The following is a 22,839-nucleotide window of genomic DNA, read 5'->3' on the forward strand; positions in this document are numbered from 1 at the left end:
ACGTGCTGTTCTCACATTGGTCATATTCCGTTTGCCCATACACAAAAGAAAGACTCTCAAGTCTGAAATGTATGCTGCAGCAGACATGAAACTAGAGGTTCTCTTGCAAGTATGTGGGATCTGAAACACTTGTGAGTCTGTTATTTAACTGAATGTTACTTTGAACTTCTCCAGTCACTATAGAACTGGTAGGAGTCTCTTCTAGCTCTGTTCCTGAAGACTGAAGTATCAAGAGTGATACACCTGGTGAATATGGAGGTACCTCCATAGTCTCAGTACCATGCTGTTTGTGCTGTGCAGCTCAAAACTCAGAGAGAAAATGGGTCAGGTTACACCTTATTTTACTTCTGCCATTCTTCCAAAGCCAGTTCTTGTAAGACAACAGCAACAGCTGACTGGCCAAGATCTTAATAACTGATAACAGCTTTGAGGTATCTCTTTTCCTTCAAATTGACAAACTTTAATAGACTTGAGAAGGAACATAATTATTTATGTGTGGTAACTCTTGGAAGTTATCCTCATTTTCACCAGGCCTTTTGTTATGTTTTGGACACTGAATTTATACATAACTGATGAATTTATTAAAAAGCTCACACTGTTTCTTTCCTCCATCTCTGAAGTGGACTCAGGCAAATTTGCTGTCTCCTAGAGTAAGCCTCATGAGAGGATTAGGAAACTAGGTAGCTCTTAACTTGAACTTAATTTTGTTCTTAAATTGTTAAACCAACGTGTGACACAAGTGCCAACACTTTTTGAAAGGATTAGACTTGTAAACATCTACTAGCCTCTGAGTTGCTTTAAAGATTTAGAAAACACTTTATAAAGGACGGACTACAGTATTTATCTACTGCATCTTTTAATTACTGGCTTATTCATAGACCTGTTTCTTTACTTGTCTTGCAGGTGTGCCTGTATTTTTATAATAAACTGTACAGGGGAAATAGGGTGACTAAGGTGGATGCTGGGAGTTTCAATGCCTTTTCCTCACCTAACCTGCCTCCACTTGCAAATGCTGAGGTTGATATTACAAGTAAGCAACATCATCTCTTAAGCCATGTAATTTATGCCACATGCAATAGAACTGTAGCTGAAAAGAACCTGGGCTTGTGTAGTTGGAACATCGTTTTTAAAGTCAAATATCTTTGAAAGTCCTCTAGCTTGACTTCACTTCATCTGCTCTGAATCTGTTTAAATATTAGTAAGGCTGAGACTTTGTGACTCAACTGCATTTATCTGGTGAATATAGATGTGAGCTAGGCTGACTTTGACTAAAGATTCAGATTAACCAGAGGGAAGGTTGCCCCTGTGTCAGAAGAACGCTTGCTCCAAAGATAAAATGAGGGAGTTTGGACTGAAAGAACAAAGAGTTTCATCTCATTAATGACCATGCTGTGCTCTGAAATCACGGAAAAAAGTCATTGCAGAGTACTTGTAGCTTCAACAGATTGCATGCCATTGTGTAAGATGTTTTACTGGATATTTAGGACCTGCCTGAACTGCAAACACTGATAGCAGCAGATCTAAAAAGTGTTTTTGTCCCCAAACTTACTCAGGCTTCCTGTAATTTTTGTGTCTCTTTCTTAAGAAGGGGAAAAACTACCTGAGGGTTTCAGTACCCATTTGCAAAGTCTTTAAATGTTCTTGGATAAATGTTCTTGGATAAATGGTATGCTTTCTTTGAAGAAGAGAGACACATTTGGAATCTAGCCAAATGAGGAGCTGCCAGAAAATATATTAAAGTACAGTTTTAAAAAACATGTGAGCTGTTTTTGTATAGAATAGGTATTAAGAAGGAGTAGACTTGGTGACAGTCTCCATTATTAGAAAAAAAAAATTGGAACAGTTCCTGAATTCTTCAGCCAAGTGCCATTAGTGGCAGTAGGAGACCTAGCCCTGTGCCTTGCAATATGCCATTCTGAATGGATTCTACTTCTAGAGAAAGGCACTCTGCAATCTGGAAAAATAAACTTCTCCTTTCCACCTAATGACTGGGAGTCACTTAACAAAGTTTCAGGATCAGAGTTTGTCTCAGCAGATACAAACTGAGGAAGCCTGTGAAATACTGTAGTTGCCTGTAAGATATCTCTCAGGTAGAGAGTCTGCCACTGTTGTGCTGTGTCAAATAGGATGTCTGTGAAATCAGCAGAAATGCTGTCAGTTGATTGTTGCAGTAAATTGGGGAGAATCTTCTTTTATGAAGGGTATCAAACAGGGTATGAATAAATTCCGTTTACTGACCAATCAATAATGAAATCAAGCTGCAAATTGCATGCTATTCCTCTCTTGGATTTGAATGAATTGTTTTGTGATTCCTTGTCTAGAGTAGAAAAATGAGAACATTATTAAGCACTTCCCTTGGCCCATATTGGGGCCCATTATCTTTTTAGTAAATGCCTCATTGGGATCAGTGGGGATTTCTGATTTAAAAACTGATGGTGTGATAGGCTCTATTTTTATTTGCCTCAGTTGATTACCCAGTTAGGGTAGCATCATTTATCCAAGATGACAGTGTCACTATTGAAGGATTGTTTCATTTTGAAAGAACATAGTTTATAGTAAGGGCAATCTACTGGTGCTGCTTTATTTGTCCAAAGTAATTGTTAGAAACATCTCTGTCTCCCTTGAGTTTGCTTGTACAGTCCTTGTATGAAACTTTGATGGAGCCAAGGAACCACTTGGGCTTTTAAAAACAAACCAAACAAATCTAGCATATTTTAACTTTTTTTTTTTCCAAATGACTTTATATAATATGTCTTAATCCTCCTGTAGACAGGCCTGACTCTGGCTGATTCAGCATTATAGAGAGCAGCCTGAGGATGCCAGGAGGAGTAGGCCATGTGCAGAAACTCTTGCTCAGGCTCCCTGGTTCTAACAAAGCTGGGAATGAAAATTCCAGGGAAGAAGAAAGGGAAAGATGGCAGGGTGGAGGAAGTGGGGCACGTAGTGCAGTCATGGGTTGGTGCACAGGAATAAGACATGCTGTTCACTAATCAGCAAAGCATATAAAGGAAACAGCCTACCTCAGAGCTAGAGGGGAGAGGAAGAAGCTTAGTCCTCTTCCCTCCCTTACCTTTCTAGTTCTCTGCTTCATTTATGATACCCATTTCTTATCCTGTTCCCTTTCTAGATGAGGGTCCCAGTGGATTTCTAATCCCATAACTGGCGGTGCTCTCAGCCAGATCCTTAGCTGTGTTAGCCGTGCCTAGGAGTTGTGTTACCCAGTTCTAGATGAGCAAGTGTATCAACTTCCTTAGGCCTTTCAACTTAGCACAAGAAAATCCTGTAAGAAATGAAAAAATTCTAGCCCACTCCTGAGTAAGAAACCCAGTGCTGATGGGAAATACTTTTGCAGCAGAATCAGAAATCTCTGTATGAAATGGACAGATTTCTAAAATTTCAAAGCTTATCAGATAAAATACATTACCTGATTTCTCCCATATTTTGAAAACAGAAGAGACAAGGAAGACTATTTCTCTTGAGATCTGTAAAAATTCTCACCATATTTTGCAATTGATTGCTTTATTCTTAATTGTTCTAATGAGGCACACAAACAAAACTTGCTTTGTTACTGTGCTGGAATTATTTCATCCCACATGCATGTAACTTCTGGAGTGGTGCACATGTATGGGACCATACGATGAAAGACAACCTGTGAAGGAGACAGAGCCTGTGGGATTGTGTGAGCAGGTGTGGCACAGCAGCAGACAGTTAGAAGGCCCTTTTGGGCTCATCTACCCACAAATCTTATTGGAGAGGAGCTATTAGTCACTGGCCAAGTGTGCATCTTGGTTGGTTATTTATATAGAAAGCCCAGGTCATTTATGTATGAAGGCATATACTAGCTTTCTTCACTGCAGTGCTTTCCCCATCCCTGCTACCTTCTAAGCAGGCATCTTGGTTGTTGCAATGACACCAGTCAGTTGAAATACCAATTCCCAGAGATGTATTATAACAAACTGCCAAGAGAGGGGGTCTGTACTCGTTTGCCTCCTGCAGGCGTTTGCAGCCATAGGTTGGCCTGTGCTCCCCACCCCTCAGCTGCTGCTGCTGCCAATCACAGTGAGCTCTGGGGCAGTTTATATAATGGTAGGGCTCATCCATAGCCCTGCAGAGAGAGATGAGAAGAGAGCACTGCTGATTGTCTGCAGCTCTGCAATCAAGAAAAGCTGTATTTCTTGTTTGATTTCATAACTTGGAATTCAGTCACCACTCCTAAGGGAGGTGTCGCTCTGAGTTGCTGCTCTCCTGTTATAAGCTGAAACCTGCACTGTGTTAACAGCAGGGGGATTTTCTGCTTTCTGATCTGTGTAGAGTTACTTTTATTTTAAGTCAGGTTGGTGTTTTTTTGCACTAACCCAATCACCATATTTTGTGTATGTGTGTGAATAAATCTGCATAAGATAAGGATGAAATTTTTTGGCAGTAATTTGGCAGTATGATACAACCATCATAAAGTCACCCCAGGATAAGAGGGTATAGTGTTTGGTACTGAGGGGGAGAATATCAGACTATTGTTTATATGATGGTTTGGTTTGGAAGTGTAAACAGAATACAGTTTAATATCTTGAATGCAGTCTCCCTGAATAGAGCAATCTATCCCAAGCCATTATGAGTATAGCATGTAAATAGCCATTACTTCTTTATTTTATGTACTCTGCTTTAGAAACATTCTTTCTGCCGTGCCACACCAGTAGCTAGCTTGTGTTTGTTCCTCACTTTTGCATTCACATTTACATGATGCATTGTGCTGTATCAGTTAAACTCTTCACAAGCACAGGCCACCCAAGTCAGAGCAGGTTACTGTTTTTCGTGCTGTGCCAAAACTGAGCATCCCTAATTAATCACCCTTATCCATAAGATAAAAAAGAGTTGTGAACACCAAGAGATGCAGCTTTTTGCACTTCACTTGCTTGTATATGAATTTCTTACTTAAGAACTGTTAGTTATTCTTATGTTCTTGAAAACAAGAAAATGCTGTATGACATGACATAGCAAGAGAGCTGGTTTATTCAGCACAATGAAGGTGCTTGAACTTACCTATGTGACATGAATAATGTTCCTTTTTGGGGATGTAAACTTTGAGATGGAGGATGCAGAGGGTGTGTTCTAATTTCTTTTTTCCCCTGCCTGGTCTCCTGCCTCACTTACAGCAGTTCTGAGTAAATCTGAGATGAAGTCAGTCTTCTATGTATATTTGTTTGTCTTTGGCTCTTGCATCACATTTGCCTTTTGTTCTGCCTTTTAGACTTGTTTGGCAAATGGAAAACTGACATCTGTGGAGTCTGCAGCACCAAACACGTTATGTAGGCTGTTGAGGTTCATGACCAAGCGAATGTTAACTCAGGGGAAGGGCAATCTTTATCTTCTTTTTAATATAATTTGGAATTACATCACTATACTATGTCTGCATGCATTAAATTTATCTTGGAGATGTTATTTGGTAGAGCCTACTCCAAGAGTACAGGTATAGGCCTGGTGTAGGTCTGACTTCTGAACCTGTCCTCTGATCTCTTTCCTTGGTCTTCTGTTTTTGGCAGTGTGTTAGTGCTCCATGCCAAGGCAGGTTTCCTCAGTTCATTCTTCGAGTTGGTTGCAGGCATCAGGGATGCTCACAGTTGCCAAACGTAGTAGAATGCATTTGTGAAGGTTTGGCAGGGACTCCTACCTTATGGAGGATGAAAGAAAAGCAAGCTGTGATACAATTTTATTGCCATCCTTTCTTATAGAGGAGGCTGCTTTTAAAGAGTTAACCTTTTTTTAGAAGGCTTAAGGAGTGGATTTATTGCTAAGCAGTACTGCTTCTTAAAGCACAGTGCTCATGTTGAGTGTGGTTAGCCAGACCCATGAACCTCATGCAGAACAAATGCACAGGCTCTGCACTTCCCTGGGTTCCTCCTGCAGGTCTTTAAATGGTTCTGGAAAGCTCTTGGAGGCCTTTGAGAGCTACTTGGATAGCTACTAAGTCCAGCCAGGTGGTTTCAGAATCATGCTGGATAGCTTATCAGAAAGAAAGAAGCTGCAGAAATGGTTTATATTTCTGTTCTCCCACTCCAAGGGCAGTAGGAATCCATGTGCTGAAATGTGACCGGATGGATAAAAAAATGCTAAGCCACCTGCTTGTGCCCTGGTTAATGGTGTATGGCAGTTTTTAGAAAGAAGAGACCCTGGTTGCTGACAGGGAAGAAAAGTTCATAGAGTCTTATAGGAGAATGCTATATTTTGTCCTGACTTAATGGATTGTGTAGTTTTAAGTATCTCTGGTAATGTGGCAATAGAGCAGGCTTCAGTTGAAGCTTTTAAATTTATTCTTGGTTTTTATATTTTTTGGAATTGGCTGTCTGCTGATTGCAAGAAATTGCAACCATAATTGGTGTGAGTAACTCTCTGCATGGCTGAGAGCAAGTCGGTATTGTGCACACAGATCTTTTATCTGTCTTGCTGTTTGGGAGTTTCTCCAAAATCTCAAAAGCTTAACTCATGAAGGGAAAGCAGGCAGCTTTACAGCATGATCTATCTTCATGGAGGCACAGCATTCTGAGCTGTTGGCTGCTGTTTGTTAAACCTCTTCCACTGCCTTGTAGGAGCCGTCAGCATTACCAGTGCTGTGCTCCTACACTGAAGTAGTAAAATTTTGAAATCAATAATGCATGACTTGGCTTCTAATAATGCAACACAAACAAACTATTAGTTAAACAGCTGTCTTCTAGCTCTAAATGTATAATCAGAGTTAATTGAATCCTTGCTATTTTATTTAATCATTAATAACTACCTAATAAACTCTGGAGGTGATTAGCAGCAAAAGTAACTGCATTTGTCATCTCTTACATCTGAGAAGATCAAGGTCTGTTTTTCAAACTTGAATCCAGGCTTGTATCAGGCCAACTACATAACAGTGAAGTTCAGGTCAGTGTATGACAAGTAAATATCTCACCTATGCCAGACCAGCTGCTAATTCTTCTGTCTTAAATGGGCCTTCATTTCCTCTTCAAAAAATGTGTGTTGTCTTTCATGAATTCCCTGCCCAAGAACAATTTTAAAAACAGAGTTGTAAGAATCAAGTACTACAAGTGTACCTAGGAGCATGTCTAATATTAAATTTAAAAGACCCCTTCTCTTAACAGTAAACTGGGAAACGGTTTGGAGAGCCAACACCAAAAAGAAATTCCGAGTTCACACCAATATGAACAGGAATGTTGGACTTCTGCGGATCTTCCCAGGGATCACTGCTGCTGCTGTAAGTGTCCCCACTTCACTTTGGAAATGGCTGAAGTGATGCTCATATACTTGTAGGAAAGCTGCATTGTTTGGAGCAGTGGTTGGGGTTTGGAGGGAAGGGAAAGAATCTGTCTTCTTCTGATAAGCTTTTTTTTTTTTAATATCAGGGCATTCAAAGACTATTTCCATATGCCATAAATGATAAAAGCTTTTCAAATATCTTTTTTATAAATTGCCTGGGCTCTGGAACTTAAAATTAATTTCTTATGAGGACTCATAAATAGGTCAAGTGTTGTTTTCTAGACAGGTGCAAGCTACAGTGACTAGGAAAATATCCTGGTGCATATTGAGGCCTATCAATAGATATCTTGTCAAAGAATAGACAGTATGGTGGGTGGAGTGTGATTATTTCTACAACTCTTTTTTTTTTTCAAGGTTCATTTTGTCTCACATTGATGGTTCACATGACCCTCAGCATTCATACAGAGCTGAAAATGAAAAGTGGGATTTTGCTGCAGAAAATGAGAAGTGCAATTTTTTTGCCTTTAGAAATTATTTTGCAGACTGTGATTTTAGGTAAATTAGTCTTTAAGTTTTTGTCTAATATTAGTTCCATTAAATTGACAGGTCTTTTGTGGCTCTTGCCTTCTTATATTGAATCCAATAGTTTAAGCAGCACTCCCCAATTATATCACTATTCTTTTTAGGTGAATATGAACAGATGGAAAGACAGAGGGGTGGTATATTTGCAAGAAAACACCAACTGCATAGTTAGCCTCATGGGGGTTTAGAGTGTATTGCATTTAGCATATGTGATCAGCAAGGAAATATCTAGGTTGTTGAAAATACATCTTTCTAGGAAGAGGAATTTGCTAGGCATTCTCTGACAGCATTGTCTTACAGTGAGGCACAATATCTACTTCAGTGTCAAATGGCCCAGAATATATGTGTCTCTGAGTTAAATCAATTTGGTTTGGAGTTAAAAACCTTTATGCTTCGTTAGAATGTTCTTTCCTGAAAGGTGAAACACTCTGTCTCTTAGGCAGACAGTGGTTAACCAAACCCTTTGCTAAAGCAAAAAAATATGGGCAGGGGTGTGGAGTTCTAATCTCAGTTAATAATTCAATCTGTATTTCATACAGTGTAACTGTACCTTTTTGTTGCACCAAACAGTGGTGCAACAGTACAGCCTGTTAATGGCACTTGATCAATAGCATCCTTTTTCACATTAACTAATGACTGTACAAAACAGTTTATTTAAAATTCTAAGCCTCCAGAAATTTTAAAGGAAACCAGAGAGGAAAAGTCTAATTTTTAAAAAGCTTATTGTACAGTCTCAGTTACTGCAAAAGGGAAGCACAGAAGGGTGGAAGAAGACTGTAAGGCATGAGAGTCTGTAAGACTATAGCAGGAATAGGCCACTTTTAAAAATGCTGTGCCATTGGTGAAAATTTTAAGGATAACCTAACATACCTTTTGTCTCTGTTCCCTGTCTTGTTTTTAACCAGGTAAGAGCATTTCTTCAGCCTCCAATTGAGGGCATAGTACTCGAAACTTATGGAAGTGGCAATGCCCCAGACAACAGAGAAGATTTGCTAGGAGAACTGAGGAAAGCAGCTGAACGCAAAGTGGTGATCCTGAACTGCACGCAGTGCTTGCGTGGGGCTGTTAAAACAGTCTATGCAACAGGGCAGGTGAGGGGTGTGCAACCACTTCATTCCCCACTGCTGTGAAAACCAGCATCCCACTGATACTTGCTTTAAACTTCCACTAGTGCCAGAGTATAAAACCAGGTTTATTAACTGTAAAGTTGTTGCTCAAAAAATAACTACATCTGAAAAATCTTAAGCTGGCAGCATTTAAACACATATCTACAAACAATATCCTGTTACTCCTGGTCTGAATAGTCAAAACAGGCAGCTCAAATCCCAGATTAGTGATTGCTCACTCCTGTCATGTGCAGCACTCCAGGATACTTTGCATTAGATCTGTAGTATCTCTCTCAGAGGGATTCCATTGAGCTGAAAGCTAGCTTAGGGGTCAGATGATCAAATAGAGTAGTATTTGATAGGATAACAGTTGCTTAGCTACAATGTAGGAACATGAAGAAAGCCTGTAGATGCAAGCAATATTCCAAATCCCAGTTCTATATTTGACTGGAAGTACAACTGAACTCAGGGTGAGATTGGAGAACAGTATCTAAGGAATTGTCTGTATTGAAGAATGGAAATCAGTTTAGTTTAACCCACGAGGGTTGGCTTAAAGTAGGTTTTGTGTACATATTGTTAATATTTAGGGAATTTTGTAGTGTGTTTCTACCACAAGTTGTGTACCAAAACACGACATCACTGGGACTAATAAGAGCTGTATAAGAATATGTGCTGCATGTATTAGTGTGAGGGAAGCTGGTTTAACTGGCCTTTAGAAAAGGACCAGATATTAAATAGCCAAGAAGCACTACCAGAGGGTGACTCATCCCTCTGCCTTGGACACCTGGTTTTGTTGGGAGCAAACACCCATCTGGCAGAGCCAGCCTCTCCTTTGACTACATGGGAAGCCTAAATATCCTGGTCTGGTGCTGAAACCTGCCTCCTTTAGCTTTGGTTTTTACACAGCCTTAGATAATATTTGCACAAGGACTGTTTTGAGTGTCCAGTACAAATGGATTTGTAAGACTTTCTTTACACCTCCTTAGTATCCAAACTTGGTATTTTCTGGTATGGGCAATTATTTGGATATTGGTAAAACTTTTGCATAACTTTATGGAGATGTTTTGAGAATTAGTGACTTTTGCAAAGATCTCGTGCTTTGTAGCAAATAGTGTAGGAATATGCAGATTATATAGAACAGCTCACTCCAAAGGGAAAAGGAGTTAAGTCAATAAAAGACACCAAATTTATATTTGAAAAACAACATGAAAATAAACCCTAGGTTTTATGTGCTCTTCTGCTTGAAATGAACTGCTAACATTTATAGAAAGAAGAAGAAAACCCCTTTCCTATGCTTTGGTTAAAAGATTCTCCAAGTAGACACTTTAAATGGCTTTTTGCACTCTGATCCAGACTGTTGATATACTGAATTAGAAAATTCTGCATAGGTCTTATTGAACCACTTTAATACTGTGTAGAAATGTGTTCCTTTCTGGCTTCCATTTTTTGTATGGAGTTTGTATTATGTTACTTCAGCATCAGTTGTTGGAGGCTGCCCTGTTTTCTTGGCATCTTGTGAGGAGAACACTGACCAAGGCAAGTCCTACAAAATTACTTCACACTTGTTCTTTCAATGCCTTCTCGTTTTCATGAGGAGCTGCTCAGTGGAGGAAGTATCATAAGTGAATGCTGTAAAGTTGCTGTAATGTTAATTTTACTTTCATTTTTCTTTAAATGAAATATTTCAAAGGTCTTTGCATATGGCTGTGCCAGTTTTTACTCATTTGAGCTAGTCAGGTAGGTCAGCTGAGTCCCTGGCTTCTCTTGAAGTGTTTGTTTTAATTAACTGAATGTCTGGCCTCTGATCCATCTACACAGTAAAACTTATAACTGAGGGGACTTTAGGTACAGGAAGGAAGCTGGGAAATCCCTTCCTCCTCCTCTTTCACAAACCCACTGAAAAAGCCCTAACTGTTCTTTGGTTAGCTCTGCAGGACAGAAAGTATTTCTCACCTTCTCTGTATATGGTTTCCCATGAGACTTTAAAAAAATGTTACTCTGGGTCTCCAGGAGGTGGTTAATGTGCTAATTAAGGCTCTGTATCTTGCTGAAAATATTAGTTAAGCCACAAGTTTTGAAGCTGTAGCTTGTATACAAGGTATTTAAAAGTAAAATGCAGTGCAAAGAACCCAGTTCAAGATGCTTTATTGTGAGGCATCACATTATGGCAAAGAAGGTGATCTGTGATTTGCCCAGGTACAGTTTAATGACAAGAGATCTGAAATCTCCTTTGTCTCTGCTGTCTTGTACACTTACAAGGCTTGCTGATCATAGCAAAGATCCTTCTTTTTGCTTTTGTTCAGACATTTTATTTTTTAACTACCAGAAAGATAAGTTAAAAGGTCATCTTTTTCAGTTGTTCTTGTCAGAACTGTGTAAATTACATATTTTAGTTGTATCTTCTAAATCATACACTGCTAGCACAGCCTGCAAGAATCTGAAAGCACTCCCGCTGTGAGCACGCTGTAGTGCTGGAATTCATCCAAAGTAATGCCCCATAAAAGAATGGTAAATATGTCTGTGTGAGAACAGCCTACTTGGCAGTGTTCAAAATGCCACTGGGTTAAAACAGAGTAACTGCAGCTTTTCAATAAAGGGAATCTGACAACTCTGCAGATAGCTGATACGGACCTGTAACCTTTCCCTTTTAGCATAGTAAGCGACCGTGGCAAGCATTTGGTGGAATTCTTCAGTGCTATTGCAGAAAAAGGAATTTAAAGTAAAAGTCATCTTTATTCAGATTGCTCTAGTATTTGGTTGGTATTTGATAATGAAAAGTACAAAAATTACAGTGGCAGTAGGAGGAGCAAGAGAGTGGAGGCTTGGCTGCACACTGCATTCTGTGTAGCTACTCATCTTCCAAACACCTTTTCTGTGTGTGCAGGTATTTCTGAATGCTATGCTAATAAGAATCATTGTTCCCTTTTATTCAGACTCTCGCTGATGCTGGAGTGATTCCTGGAGGTGATATGACACCAGAGGCAGCCCTAACCAAACTGTCATACACACTCAGCAAGGGAAACCTTAGCTGGGAGGAGAAGAGGCAGGTAAATATTTCAGTGTGACCTTGAAAGACTTTAAGTTTCACATCTACTATGCTAACTTCTGCTTAGCTTCATGCCTTGAGCTTCTCTTGCATTTTAAAGCAATTAGTTCCAGAACTGTAATGTGAACAGCCTATGGTTTTTTTTTTTTTTTTTTTCTTATGGAAAGTACTATTAAGCAAACAAATGTAGGAAGATAGGGAGAGGAAAGAAGTCTCTGCATAAGTCAGGTGAAGACCATAAAAATGAGCCATAAAAATGCCATCTTTAAATGTTAGTAGTCTAGCTTGGACACGTCTGTACTGAAAACTCTATGTGGAAGTTCTTATGGGAGACAGAATCCAACCCTTCTGAAGTCAGCAAAGATCTTGTCACTGATCTTAGTGTGGTGGAGATTTCATCCCAGACTCATTCACACAAAGCTTATTCTGAAAATAAATATTGCCTACAGCCTCTTCCTTTGCAGCATTAGTCATAACAGTATTAGATTTTCTTTCTCTAAGAGGAGATACACTTTCTAATACATAAAAGTAAAGGATTATTCTAGAACCACTTGTAACTCTTTTAAAATCAGAGTCCCTTTAACAATGATCTTACTGCTCATTGGTTGCTTAATTAAGGCTTTTTTTCCTGCAGGTTACATAGCTGTGTATCATATTCCTTTTATACAGAGAACATATAGCTATGAATTAGATAAGGGAGCAGCATTCTACAGGAATGCATGAATTTCTGTTCTTGTATGTAGTGAAATCTTAATCCTGACACTTTGGGAGATGACATCATGATGAGTCACTCTCCAGACTTAACACTGCAGGCACATATGTATCTCATGATGATGCTTTGTTTTTATTAAAACCATAACAAACCTGATCATTATTTCATGCTCCACATCTCCCAACCAGTATCAGTGCCTGAGACAAAAATATTTGGATACCTGTGATGCTAAGTGCAGTGGCTGAAAGTACCACTTGCTGTGCTTAGACCCAGTTTCAGCCTCTGAGCTTGCAGTTGTTTGCTAAAGCTGAGAAATGGGAAGAGGGGAGGAACCGTGTGTGTCTTTGGTGAGGATGCCCAGAACATACTCTGTGCAAGGACGTGCCTGGCAGGTGACACAGTGCTGTGAGGATCAGGGGTATTGGATGTGTCTGTTCATTTGTAATGGAGCTGAGAGGGCCATAACACACAGAGTAAGGCCATACAATTTCAGAAAGCTTAAAGCATCCATCCTTCTCAGGGTTCTTTAGCCCAGCCTTTTATACCCCCCATGGTTCAGGCATTGCACCTGTGTGCCCTCTGTTCCCTTTGTGACTGGTCAGTGCACCTGGGCACTCCATGGCTCATTGCTGTCAATGCTGCTCACCTGCTTTTCACAGCTGTGCCCATTGGGGATGAGGTAGAGTGGGGCCCAGCCCCACTCCCAATTACCACATACTGTGTACCTACACATTTGCACTTCAGAAACCCCAGCTCTTCACTGAGACCCCTTTGGCATACTCACTGACCCTGGAACACACAGGCACTAGCTTGGTTTTTTTTTTAATGCTCACTTTAATCTTCTTGCACAGCAGATTATTTTGACCTGGGACAGGAGAAACCTTCCCAGTCTTGCCTGGGTGTGTGAGTTAAAACTTAATTTGAGATCCAGTGTGCTGAGGTGAGATAGCTGACTTACTCAGGCGAGGATTTGATGATAAGGTGTTTTAGGTACCATGTCACAAGATAATTCTGCATTTTCATGTGCTGCCCTTTGGATTGTGCTATACAGTTTTTGTGTGTTGGTGTGCTGGACCTCCTTTATATGGTATGAAAAACAAAATAACTTTTGCAATTTCTTTGAGTTATGCAGGATTGGTTTCCTCATTTGACTCATTGTACAGACCCACCAACAATTGTGCTGGCACAACTAAGGGAACAGCATGCTGCATTGCCTGGGCAGGAATGAGTTATAGAGACCAGGAGAAGAAGAAAGCCTGGAAATATGTTGTCTGTGGCAATATCTTCAGCTAAACATATCACCAAACAATAGCCTCCCAAGAGACAGAAGCTCTCCTGAAGCTGGCGTGGTTATTTTAGGATTCTTTTTCAACACGAAGAGCAAGGAATGTGCCCCCAGACACATACAAATGTCTGAAGAGCTGGTAGGACTGAATAAGGCACACAGGGTTTTGCACTGGGTGCATTTAGCACAGGTGCCAATTGCTAAGGTTACCTGTGTAAAGCAATGATCTCAACCTGTCAAATTCTAAAAGTGTGCCAAAGCAGTTGGTATCCTCTGAGTTACATGTATATGGGACTCTTCCAGCAGACAGCTATGGTGTTGTCAGCTCTTGGAGGGTTTTTTTTTTTAATAAAGGGCATGCCTAGACATAAGTAAACCTGGGGCATTCCTCCTGCCAACATCACATCTGTTTCTTGCAAACTTTCACAATCCTGCTTTTTAAAATTCTAATTGAAATAACTGTGTGCTTTATAGCTGCATCAGCAACCTTTCCTGAAAGAGTGCCAGTGTGTAAAATTGTCAGAATTGAGGAAACTAGTTGCTTTTTCTTGATGACTGGCTTCTATCTGTGTTCTCCAAGTTTCCCAGAATCTGTCGTTTAGAGTATTTTCATTTCTTTATTGCCCTATTCAAGTACTTTCTACACATGAATTGGCTGACCTTTTTACATTTTGATTTGGTGGGTTTTTTCCCAGTTATATTAGAGGCACCCATCCTGCAAACTGTTACATGCCTGTTTGAATACTGAATGACTGCTACTACTGTAGATTTTCTGCATTCAAAGCTGCATCTATGTCCAAATTGCAACAAAATCAGGGTTAATGGAGCTGTTTGAAAACCCATGGAAATACATGACTGTCTACAGGCAGCACTGGGCTTTGTTTTGAGGTCTATGTACACAGTCTGTGTAGGAGTCCTGAGGTTTGTGAATGCTGGCAAGAGGCAGCAGCATTTCAGAATATTCTGGTCTTAAGCCTCACTCTGCTCATTACTCATTATCTTTGTGTTTTCAAGTAGGCTGCAGCTTACCCCACTAGGGAACTTTTGTCTGCATATTCTAAAATTTGGGGTGTTTTGTTATGTGCTTATTTTGGTTTTCTTTGCTTTGGAAGAAAGTTTTGTTTGCCTGTCTCTCTCCCTCCTTTGTCTTTTTAAACGTGCAGTCTGCATGGGACAGTAACTATTTCTTTAATCTTTTGTCTGCATTCAATTAGTTTCCATAATTCCTCCAAACAGTTTTCTAACTTGATTCTAGGGGTTTTTTTATTAGACTACCACCATTTTTTTCCTCTGCTAACAAAGGATTTGATTGCTTGCTTTTCAGATGCTGAGTGAGAATTTAAGAGGAGAAATGACTGTTGTACCCACCGGAGCCAAGATCTCTTTGAGAGATAGCAAGTTTATTCAAATGATTGCCAAATCTCTAAGTATCAGCAGCAAGGAGGTATATACTTAAAAATTTAAAATTAGTATCATGTAAAGCTGTAAACTGAGTTAAATAAGCCTAGATTAAAGATGAACAGCAAAACTGAAAGAAAATTGGAATACAGAGTTAGGGAGAAAGGACACAATGACAATTCTATAACTAAAATGTTTTTAATTAAAAACATATTAATGTTTTCTCCCCCTCCTTTGTAGCCCCCTCTTGGGATTACTTTCTTGGCTGGCTGGTTGCAATAACAAGCCTCAGACAGATGCTCTAATTCAGGGTATCAATGATATGAAGAATTGCTTTATATTTTTGTGGTCAAATGTATTGACAGTTTGGAGCAATCCAATTAATAATGGGTAAAACAGCTTAATTGTACGTGCAGTCATAGAAGGCTGATACTAAGGAAGCATTACACAAGTGTAATTTGTGGTGTTTAGTCCCTCCCAATTAGAAAATAGAATATTAATAATATAGTACTGTTTATAGAAACACTCACTTTTCTCTTGACTTGGGTTCAGGGAAGATGGGATTTTTATTAACCAATGAATACTGAATGTATTCTTTAGTTCTTCTTTAGTAAGCATGAGAAATGGGAGAATATTCAGGGGGCCTAGGAGGCTTGTCAGTGTAGGTTTGAAAGTGCAGGTTACACAAATATCTAAGGAATAGCATTAATAAAATTGATCCAGTCTTGAGGATATGGTCTTTTCCAGCCCCCCCCCCCACCTCCCCCAGCACTGTTTCTCCTACTGTACTGATGTGTAGCTATGGCAGTGCAGAGATGGCAATTCGTTTGTGCACTTTAAATGGTTTATAAAGCTATCAGGTACTTGTAGTGTTGCCAGAGAGGAGTATAAATCTTACAGATGTGAGACTGACAAAATGTAAAATAAACACAAGACTTCTTTCCTTCCAAGAACTAAATGCTACCATTTCTAAATACACAAATGACTAATTTGGAAACTTTACATGAAAGCAAGGGCAGTGTTTTTATGACTTGGGTGTCAAACACATTAGAGGTGAGGCTGATATTAAATGTTTGATTTTATTTGTTTCTCAGGAGTTAGAAGCCGTACGAGATGCATTAATTCCACCTTTGGCTTGTGCTGCAGCTAAACTGGGTGACATAGATGCACTAAGAGCCATAGCAGAAATGGTAATGTAGAATGAACAGTCTGTACAAAACATTAATTTCTAAATAAAATTGTAATTGATGATAGGAAGCCTACTCATGGAAAGTGACAACCTAAGCTTTAGAGTCAAGGTGCTATGACAGTTACAAATTGTTTCTAGACTTCTTGGTCTTTGCCTTTCAGGACTGGTATGTTCTTGTCCCTCTCTGGTTTTCAGCTGTTTACATTTTCTTTTGAACTGTGAAAATACAGGTAGATTAAAATGCAGGTTCTTATCTGCTAACTTTGGAACATTTTAAAATGATTTGTGCTGCTTTCTTTTCGCTTAACTTTCTTTATGCATATTCATAGTATCCACCTTTTAGATGTAAATCTGTCAGGAATGAAAAAAAAAAGAACTTGAAAATTATATTTAAGCAAAACACAGGGCAGTGCTAATTCAGGATTTCTGTCTGTCCCCAGAGCTCTGACTTGGGTTATACCCAAAGAAGAAACAGGCATTTCCCTGTCAGCTCTTTTCTTTTTTCCCCCTCTTTGCCTTGGTTTACCCTACTATTGAGATTTTGGTAATGGGCCTCAAGAAATGATAAATATATCTTGAAAGAAGAACTAAGACAAGAACAATTAGCAGTCTACAGGCACAAAGCTGCTGTATGGTGTGCTGTAATAAAGAATATATTTCAGTGGGAAACATGCAGGAGGTGGAATAAATATCTTTATTGGCACTAAAACAATGCTGCAAGATAAACTTTATGTTTGACAGGCTTGTTTGGATACTTAATGGACAGGCTTAACTTTGGACAGGTTTAACTGTTTGGTGGCAGAATTAAAATGTGATGTATGCATCCTACTGGGTGACATTTGCAACAGCTTGATGTGCAGCCATTATCTTTTTGGCATGTGAAGGATGTGTCCTTTTGTAGGGTGGAAACCTGAGCTGTGGAGACTATGACGGCCGAACTCCCCTCCACATTGCAGCCTCTGAAGGGCACCTGCCCTTAGTTGAGTATTTGTTGATGTCTGGCGCAACTGTTTATGCCAGAGACAGATATGGATCTACCCCACTGATGAACGCCATCAAGTTCAGGTAACAATTCATGTGCTGCTCTATAGAAAGTTTATAAACCTTCTGTCATTTTGGATTTCAACTCCATCCATTCTGTTCTGGTCTTGTCTGGTCTCAGCAGTCATGTGTAAATGACAGCAGTTAAAATAACACATATCAGCTTATTTCAAAGGATGTCACTAGCCTAAATGAAAAGGTTTTTTAAAATAATGTGGAATGAAAGCAAACAACTTGGTATGCATGCAGAATTTTAGCATAAGGTAATTACTGCTATCCTCCTGCCAAGACTTTGTCCGTAATTTCAGGGCTCCACTCTTTATCGTGAAGCTTCCTTATAAAACAGAGCCAAACTGATCACTCCTTTTGATTGTCAGAAGTGAGAGTGCAGGACCATGGGCTGTCTGTTCTCTTTCTGCCCTTCCCTTTCTCATCAAGACCAGACTGTTTCAGTTGGCACAAAATATACCGGTAGGTTGACATGTTTTAATCTTCTCCTTCCACCAGTGCTTTCCTGAGTCTCTTGCTGGATGACTGGTTTTTTGATTTTTCCCTTCCACCCACTCATAATTATATGGGATGGTTGCATGGCTCTGCCTGCTTTGTGGATTTCCTCTTCCTGCTGTTATGAATGTCAGCAGTTCTTGAATGGTAGTCATGGACTTGCTCTCTACTGGTCTCTTCCATGTTGTGTAGTCTGAAGGAATGGCCATATCACAGAATATAAAAGTTATCAGTAATCAGAATTTAATTTTCTAAGATTTAGTTTGTATAGCCTGGGGATTCATAGAGGCATTGGTCTTCCAGCATGTTAGAAGCTGCATACCATAATCCCTCCTTGTCTTTGATCCACTTTCAGCTCCTTATCTCATATTCAGTCTGTGTCATGGCAGGAGAAAAGCAATTTTTTTTCTGTAAAACAGCTCAGAAGGATTCAGCTCATGGTCTTTCTGGGTGAATGTCCCCAGATATTCCTACAGCTTTCTAACATTGACAGGTTCACCTGGTCTGTCAAGCTTGAGTTAGCTCCCTGGGAGGTCTGACAGTCCTGGATTACCATGAGCTGCAGGAATAACTTGAAGGCTTCTTCTGTTTCCAAGGCCAGCTGTAGAAAGCTCAGCAGGCTCTCTGACTGTGAGAGCTGGAGTGCAGCGTGGCCACGCTGTGCTATTGCCATTCCTCCTGCATGGTCCCAAACAGCTTTGTGGCTGCTGCTTTATCTCATGAATATATAAGCTCTGCAGTCTTAAAGCAAAAACAAGCCCAACAGCAAATCAAACAAATAACCTTGGAGTTGAGCAGAGGTGGCTCTGGTCCAATGTGAGAAAATGCTAAAGCATTAGATACTATTAGATGTTCCTGCAAATCAGGCACCTACTTTTTTTACCGCACCCATCTACTGCCTGAGGAATTTCACATGAGCTTGTTGTTTGGATTCCTTAGAATTGCCACTCCTATATTAGACTCCTACTATGACTCTTAAGCTCTTTAAAACTGCACACCCATTTTGATGCAGGGAATTGTAAAAGGCAACTGCACCATAACCGTTTTCAGTTTCTCTTTTTGTTTCTGCTGTTGGAATGAGAGGAAGAGTTGACTTAGAACTAATCTCATAAATGTGTATTTATGATCTGCTGTGTACTCACACTGCATTTCACACTGGTAAGCATATAAAGGAGAATGCTAAAGAGCAGACAGCTGTATATGTGTGTAATTAGATACCCACTAAAAAGATTTCTGCTACAGAAGTATTTAAATTCTATTTATTAAACACTTGCAAGCTGAAAGTGAAGAGATTATCCTGATAGAAAGTGGCAGAGAGGAAAGTGGTGGGGGGGAGGGAAACTGATGATAATGAGTAGTCAATGCTTTAAACTGTTTAATATTGTAACTTTCTCAATTTTACTGAACATTGCATCAGCTTAATCCCATTTTCTGAGAATTAATATTTGTTTAATTGGCATTTAACTGCAATACAGTATCCACTCATCTTAAGAATAGCTTTCTTCCCGTCTTTTATGTAACATTTCTCATTGGCTTGCCTTTTAACCAGCATGCAAACCTCTATAATAATGACTGATTTCTCTCTTCCATTTATTAATTTGTAAAGGTGACCAGGAGTTATGTGTCTTCTTAAAAGCTTCTTAACATAGCACTGTCAGCTGATAGACCAGTGACTTGATTTATGTCAATGATAGTCTCTTACATTTTTTGAATTTAAGTGACTCTTTTTTCCTTCTAAATAAGAAATAAACTACTGCATTTCCACTTTTTCATTTGTAACTCTGCAATTTGCCTGTAGTCTCACTCACTTTATGCATGAAGCTAAACAGACCACTGTTATTCTAGGCCAGTTGCTTGACATATCAAAATAAGTAGCATTCCTTTAATTTCTTACAGCACCCTCAAGGGATAATTAATTTTCAAAACAATAGAATAATATTTTTTTAATAACAGAAATTCTCTCAGCAGGAAAATGTCTTGAATAAAAATTGTGTATATTTTAAGTAGTAAAAGTGCTTCCATTTACTTGTAGAGCAGTGGTAAAAGATTGAAAATGGGGAGTTGCTCATACAGTGCTGTGAGAACATCAGATTAGAGGTAGTAAAATTACCTCCCACGTAAATATGAATTTAAATACTTGATATTTTGAAAGGTTACATTTACATTACTTCAGGAAATCTAAGGCAGAGAGAAAATCTACCTGCCATTGACTCCAAGAAGCACACTGTAGCCTTTCCTTACAGTGTTTGAGCACTAAATTCCCACTGATGCCATACAGAAAACCAAATAAGTGAAACTAAATTGATCCTGCCATAACCATTCTGGTTGCTAGGAGAGCAAGCATGAAAAAGAATGAAGCCAGTCAAGTTTGGATATACATTACACCTGCATTTCTTTGACGAGAGTTGGTGGAAGGTGTGCAGCCTAAGGCCCCAGTCCTGCAAACTCTTACATGTGTGTTAATTTCACATGTGTGATTCATCCCTTTTGAAGTTGATTCACTTTTAATTAGTGTCTGCCAGATGAGGGCCTGGGATGACAGGTACTGTACAGAACCTGGATTCCTGTGAATCCAGAGCCCTCATGAACTGGTAAGAGTGTGGATGGCTTTACTTAGAACTCAAACTTTGCTTATAGTGCTGAATGTTGAAGGCTGCACAAAATCAGATATTCTGCTACAAATATATTAAAAATTGTAGTATACACTCAAGTTTTAATGTCCAGTGTTACCAACAATGGAACCTAGCAGGTAGGAGACACTAGAAACATCTTTTGTCTGTTTGTTTTTTCCTTCAGAGAGGGATGTATAACTGATACTACTAAAATGCTATCTCAAGTAACATATACAGAATAATGTTGTTTCTACAGCCTGTGTCTGTCCAAGAGCCATGGTTTGGTGACAGAACACAGTAAAAAAAGGGAGGGTCAGAAACAGCTCACAGGTGATAAATGCTAAGCATTTGTTTTTTGCTAAGCATTATCAGGTGGGGCTAAAATGAGCATGGAGCTGTGCAAGCCAGGGCTGACATAGGGAGGTTGCCATCCCTCTGCACCCTAAGCTTTGACTGTCCAGCAGTTCTTCTGTTCTTGGTTTTGTATTGTCACCTTAGAACAGGAATTGCATTTGATCCATTCCCAAGAAGTTCATGGCTCATGACATCACCTGAACTTCAGATCAGCTCAACTGTGACCCTTGTGAGGCTTTTGTAAAGCCACAGGAGAGCAGCACTTAAAGAAACAATTTCTTAAGACAAATACCTCTCCTGTGCCTAAGACATAACAGTATCAGAAAATTCACAGCCAGCCTCTTGAGATATGAGCAGTGCCCTAGTGGTGGGTCCAAGACAGCAGAAGTGGTGCTCTGGAGAGGCTGAAGTTTGTTCAGAATGTTGATGGTGTTTGGGTGCAGGCAGGAACACGCTGCAGAGCGCTTTGCCTCCCGCATAGTTTCCATGTTGAGAGGTGGTCTGTTTGCTTTCTTGGGCTTCACAGCCACATTACTAAATCTGACACTTTTAAACTTTGCATTACTATTTGTCCCTAGTCTTCCTCTCCCTTGCCCTGTTTTTAACAAGCAGTAGTGCACAGCACTTCTTCCCATTTTTCCAAGAAATGTGACTTTGAATGACTCATCAGGACATTGTACACTGTTTAGAAATGCTTTATTGTAAGCATTTATTGTAGACACTATCAGTTACAATGCTTACAAACTAAATTTATTTCAAACTACTTTTATTTTTTCCTTGTTTAAGTTTACTGTTTAAATTAAATGAGTGGGGTAAATGATCCCAAATCTGTCTGACCAGAGTCCCACTCACAGCAGGAATTGCTGTTTGGTGTGAGTGGGGTGTGAAGGGCTTTCTGGAGAGATTCTTTCTACCAGTAAGGTGTAAATAGTTACAACAGGAAGAGAAAATCTGTCTTTTTGCTGGTATCTAGAGATACAGACCTCACAGATGGAGCACACTGAGGGTAGATACCAGACATTACATGCTTTGCAGCCTTTTCCCTTTTAGTGCTGTCCCATAGCAAAGCTTTTGTTTTAAAAACTGCTCATTTCTTGCTGAGATTTCCTGTATAAGGTGGGAAATGAAAAACACTTCAGGGCAGTCCTTGGAGAGTAAACAGACACTCCCCATGTTCTATTCAGTACCCAGTGAGGGCCTGAGTGAACAGACATGTTCTACTTAAATCAATTTCAGGTCAAATTTCATTTCAGCTAATTACTGTTTGGATTTAGACCAAAAACTAAAAAATTAATCCATGTAGACTTCATGCCTTACCATGGATTGAGGAGTAGGAGAGCATGCCATTGTTTGCTGGCTCAAGGAGATGCTTGTGGATGACGAGCCATGTCGTAAGGGACCCACCTGAGAAAATATTTTAGATAACTGAACAAACTTGAGGCATGTGCTGTCCCAGCAATGCTTTGCTATGAAGCAAAGGAAGACTTTTTTTTTTTTTTTTTTTGGCTGTCAACTGGAACAAAGTACAATTTAAAAAAAATAAAATCTGTCTCCTAGGGTCAGTAACCTGTGTTTGGGAAAATGAGATGATTCCTATAGCACATGTACAGTTCTTTGGTTAGTTTAGAAGCTAAAGCTCTTATATGGAACATAAAAGCTTACATAGGCTTTATATGGATAACTGTAAAGTAACTTCTGATTGAAGATGGAGTTTCCTAAAAACAGGCAGAGGGATTAATTAAGTAGTTTAGTCCAATTCAAAAATGGAAAGGCC

General features: G+C 39.5%; 1 protein-coding gene across 1 annotated transcript in view; it reads left to right on the forward strand.

The window, feature by feature from the left end:
• ASPG (asparaginase) overlaps window positions 1-22,839 on the forward strand; it is a 45,215-nt gene that overhangs the window by 12,848 nt on the left and 9,528 nt on the right. Inside the window, exons 6-12 of the mRNA XM_030240043.2 lie at window positions 904-1,030; window positions 7,122-7,234; window positions 8,724-8,909; window positions 11,858-11,971; window positions 15,292-15,411; window positions 16,460-16,555; window positions 17,456-17,619. Coding sequence (XP_030095903.2) covers window positions 904-1,030; window positions 7,122-7,234; window positions 8,724-8,909; window positions 11,858-11,971; window positions 15,292-15,411; window positions 16,460-16,555; window positions 17,456-17,619 — 920 coding nt within the window. The remainder of the gene's footprint in view (window positions 1-903; window positions 1,031-7,121; window positions 7,235-8,723; window positions 8,910-11,857; window positions 11,972-15,291; window positions 15,412-16,459; window positions 16,556-17,455; window positions 17,620-22,839) is intronic.

This window comes from Serinus canaria, chromosome 5, assembly GCF_022539315.1.
Source record: "Serinus canaria isolate serCan28SL12 chromosome 5, serCan2020, whole genome shotgun sequence".
In the NCBI taxonomy this organism is placed as follows: Eukaryota; Metazoa; Chordata; class Aves; order Passeriformes; family Fringillidae; genus Serinus; species Serinus canaria.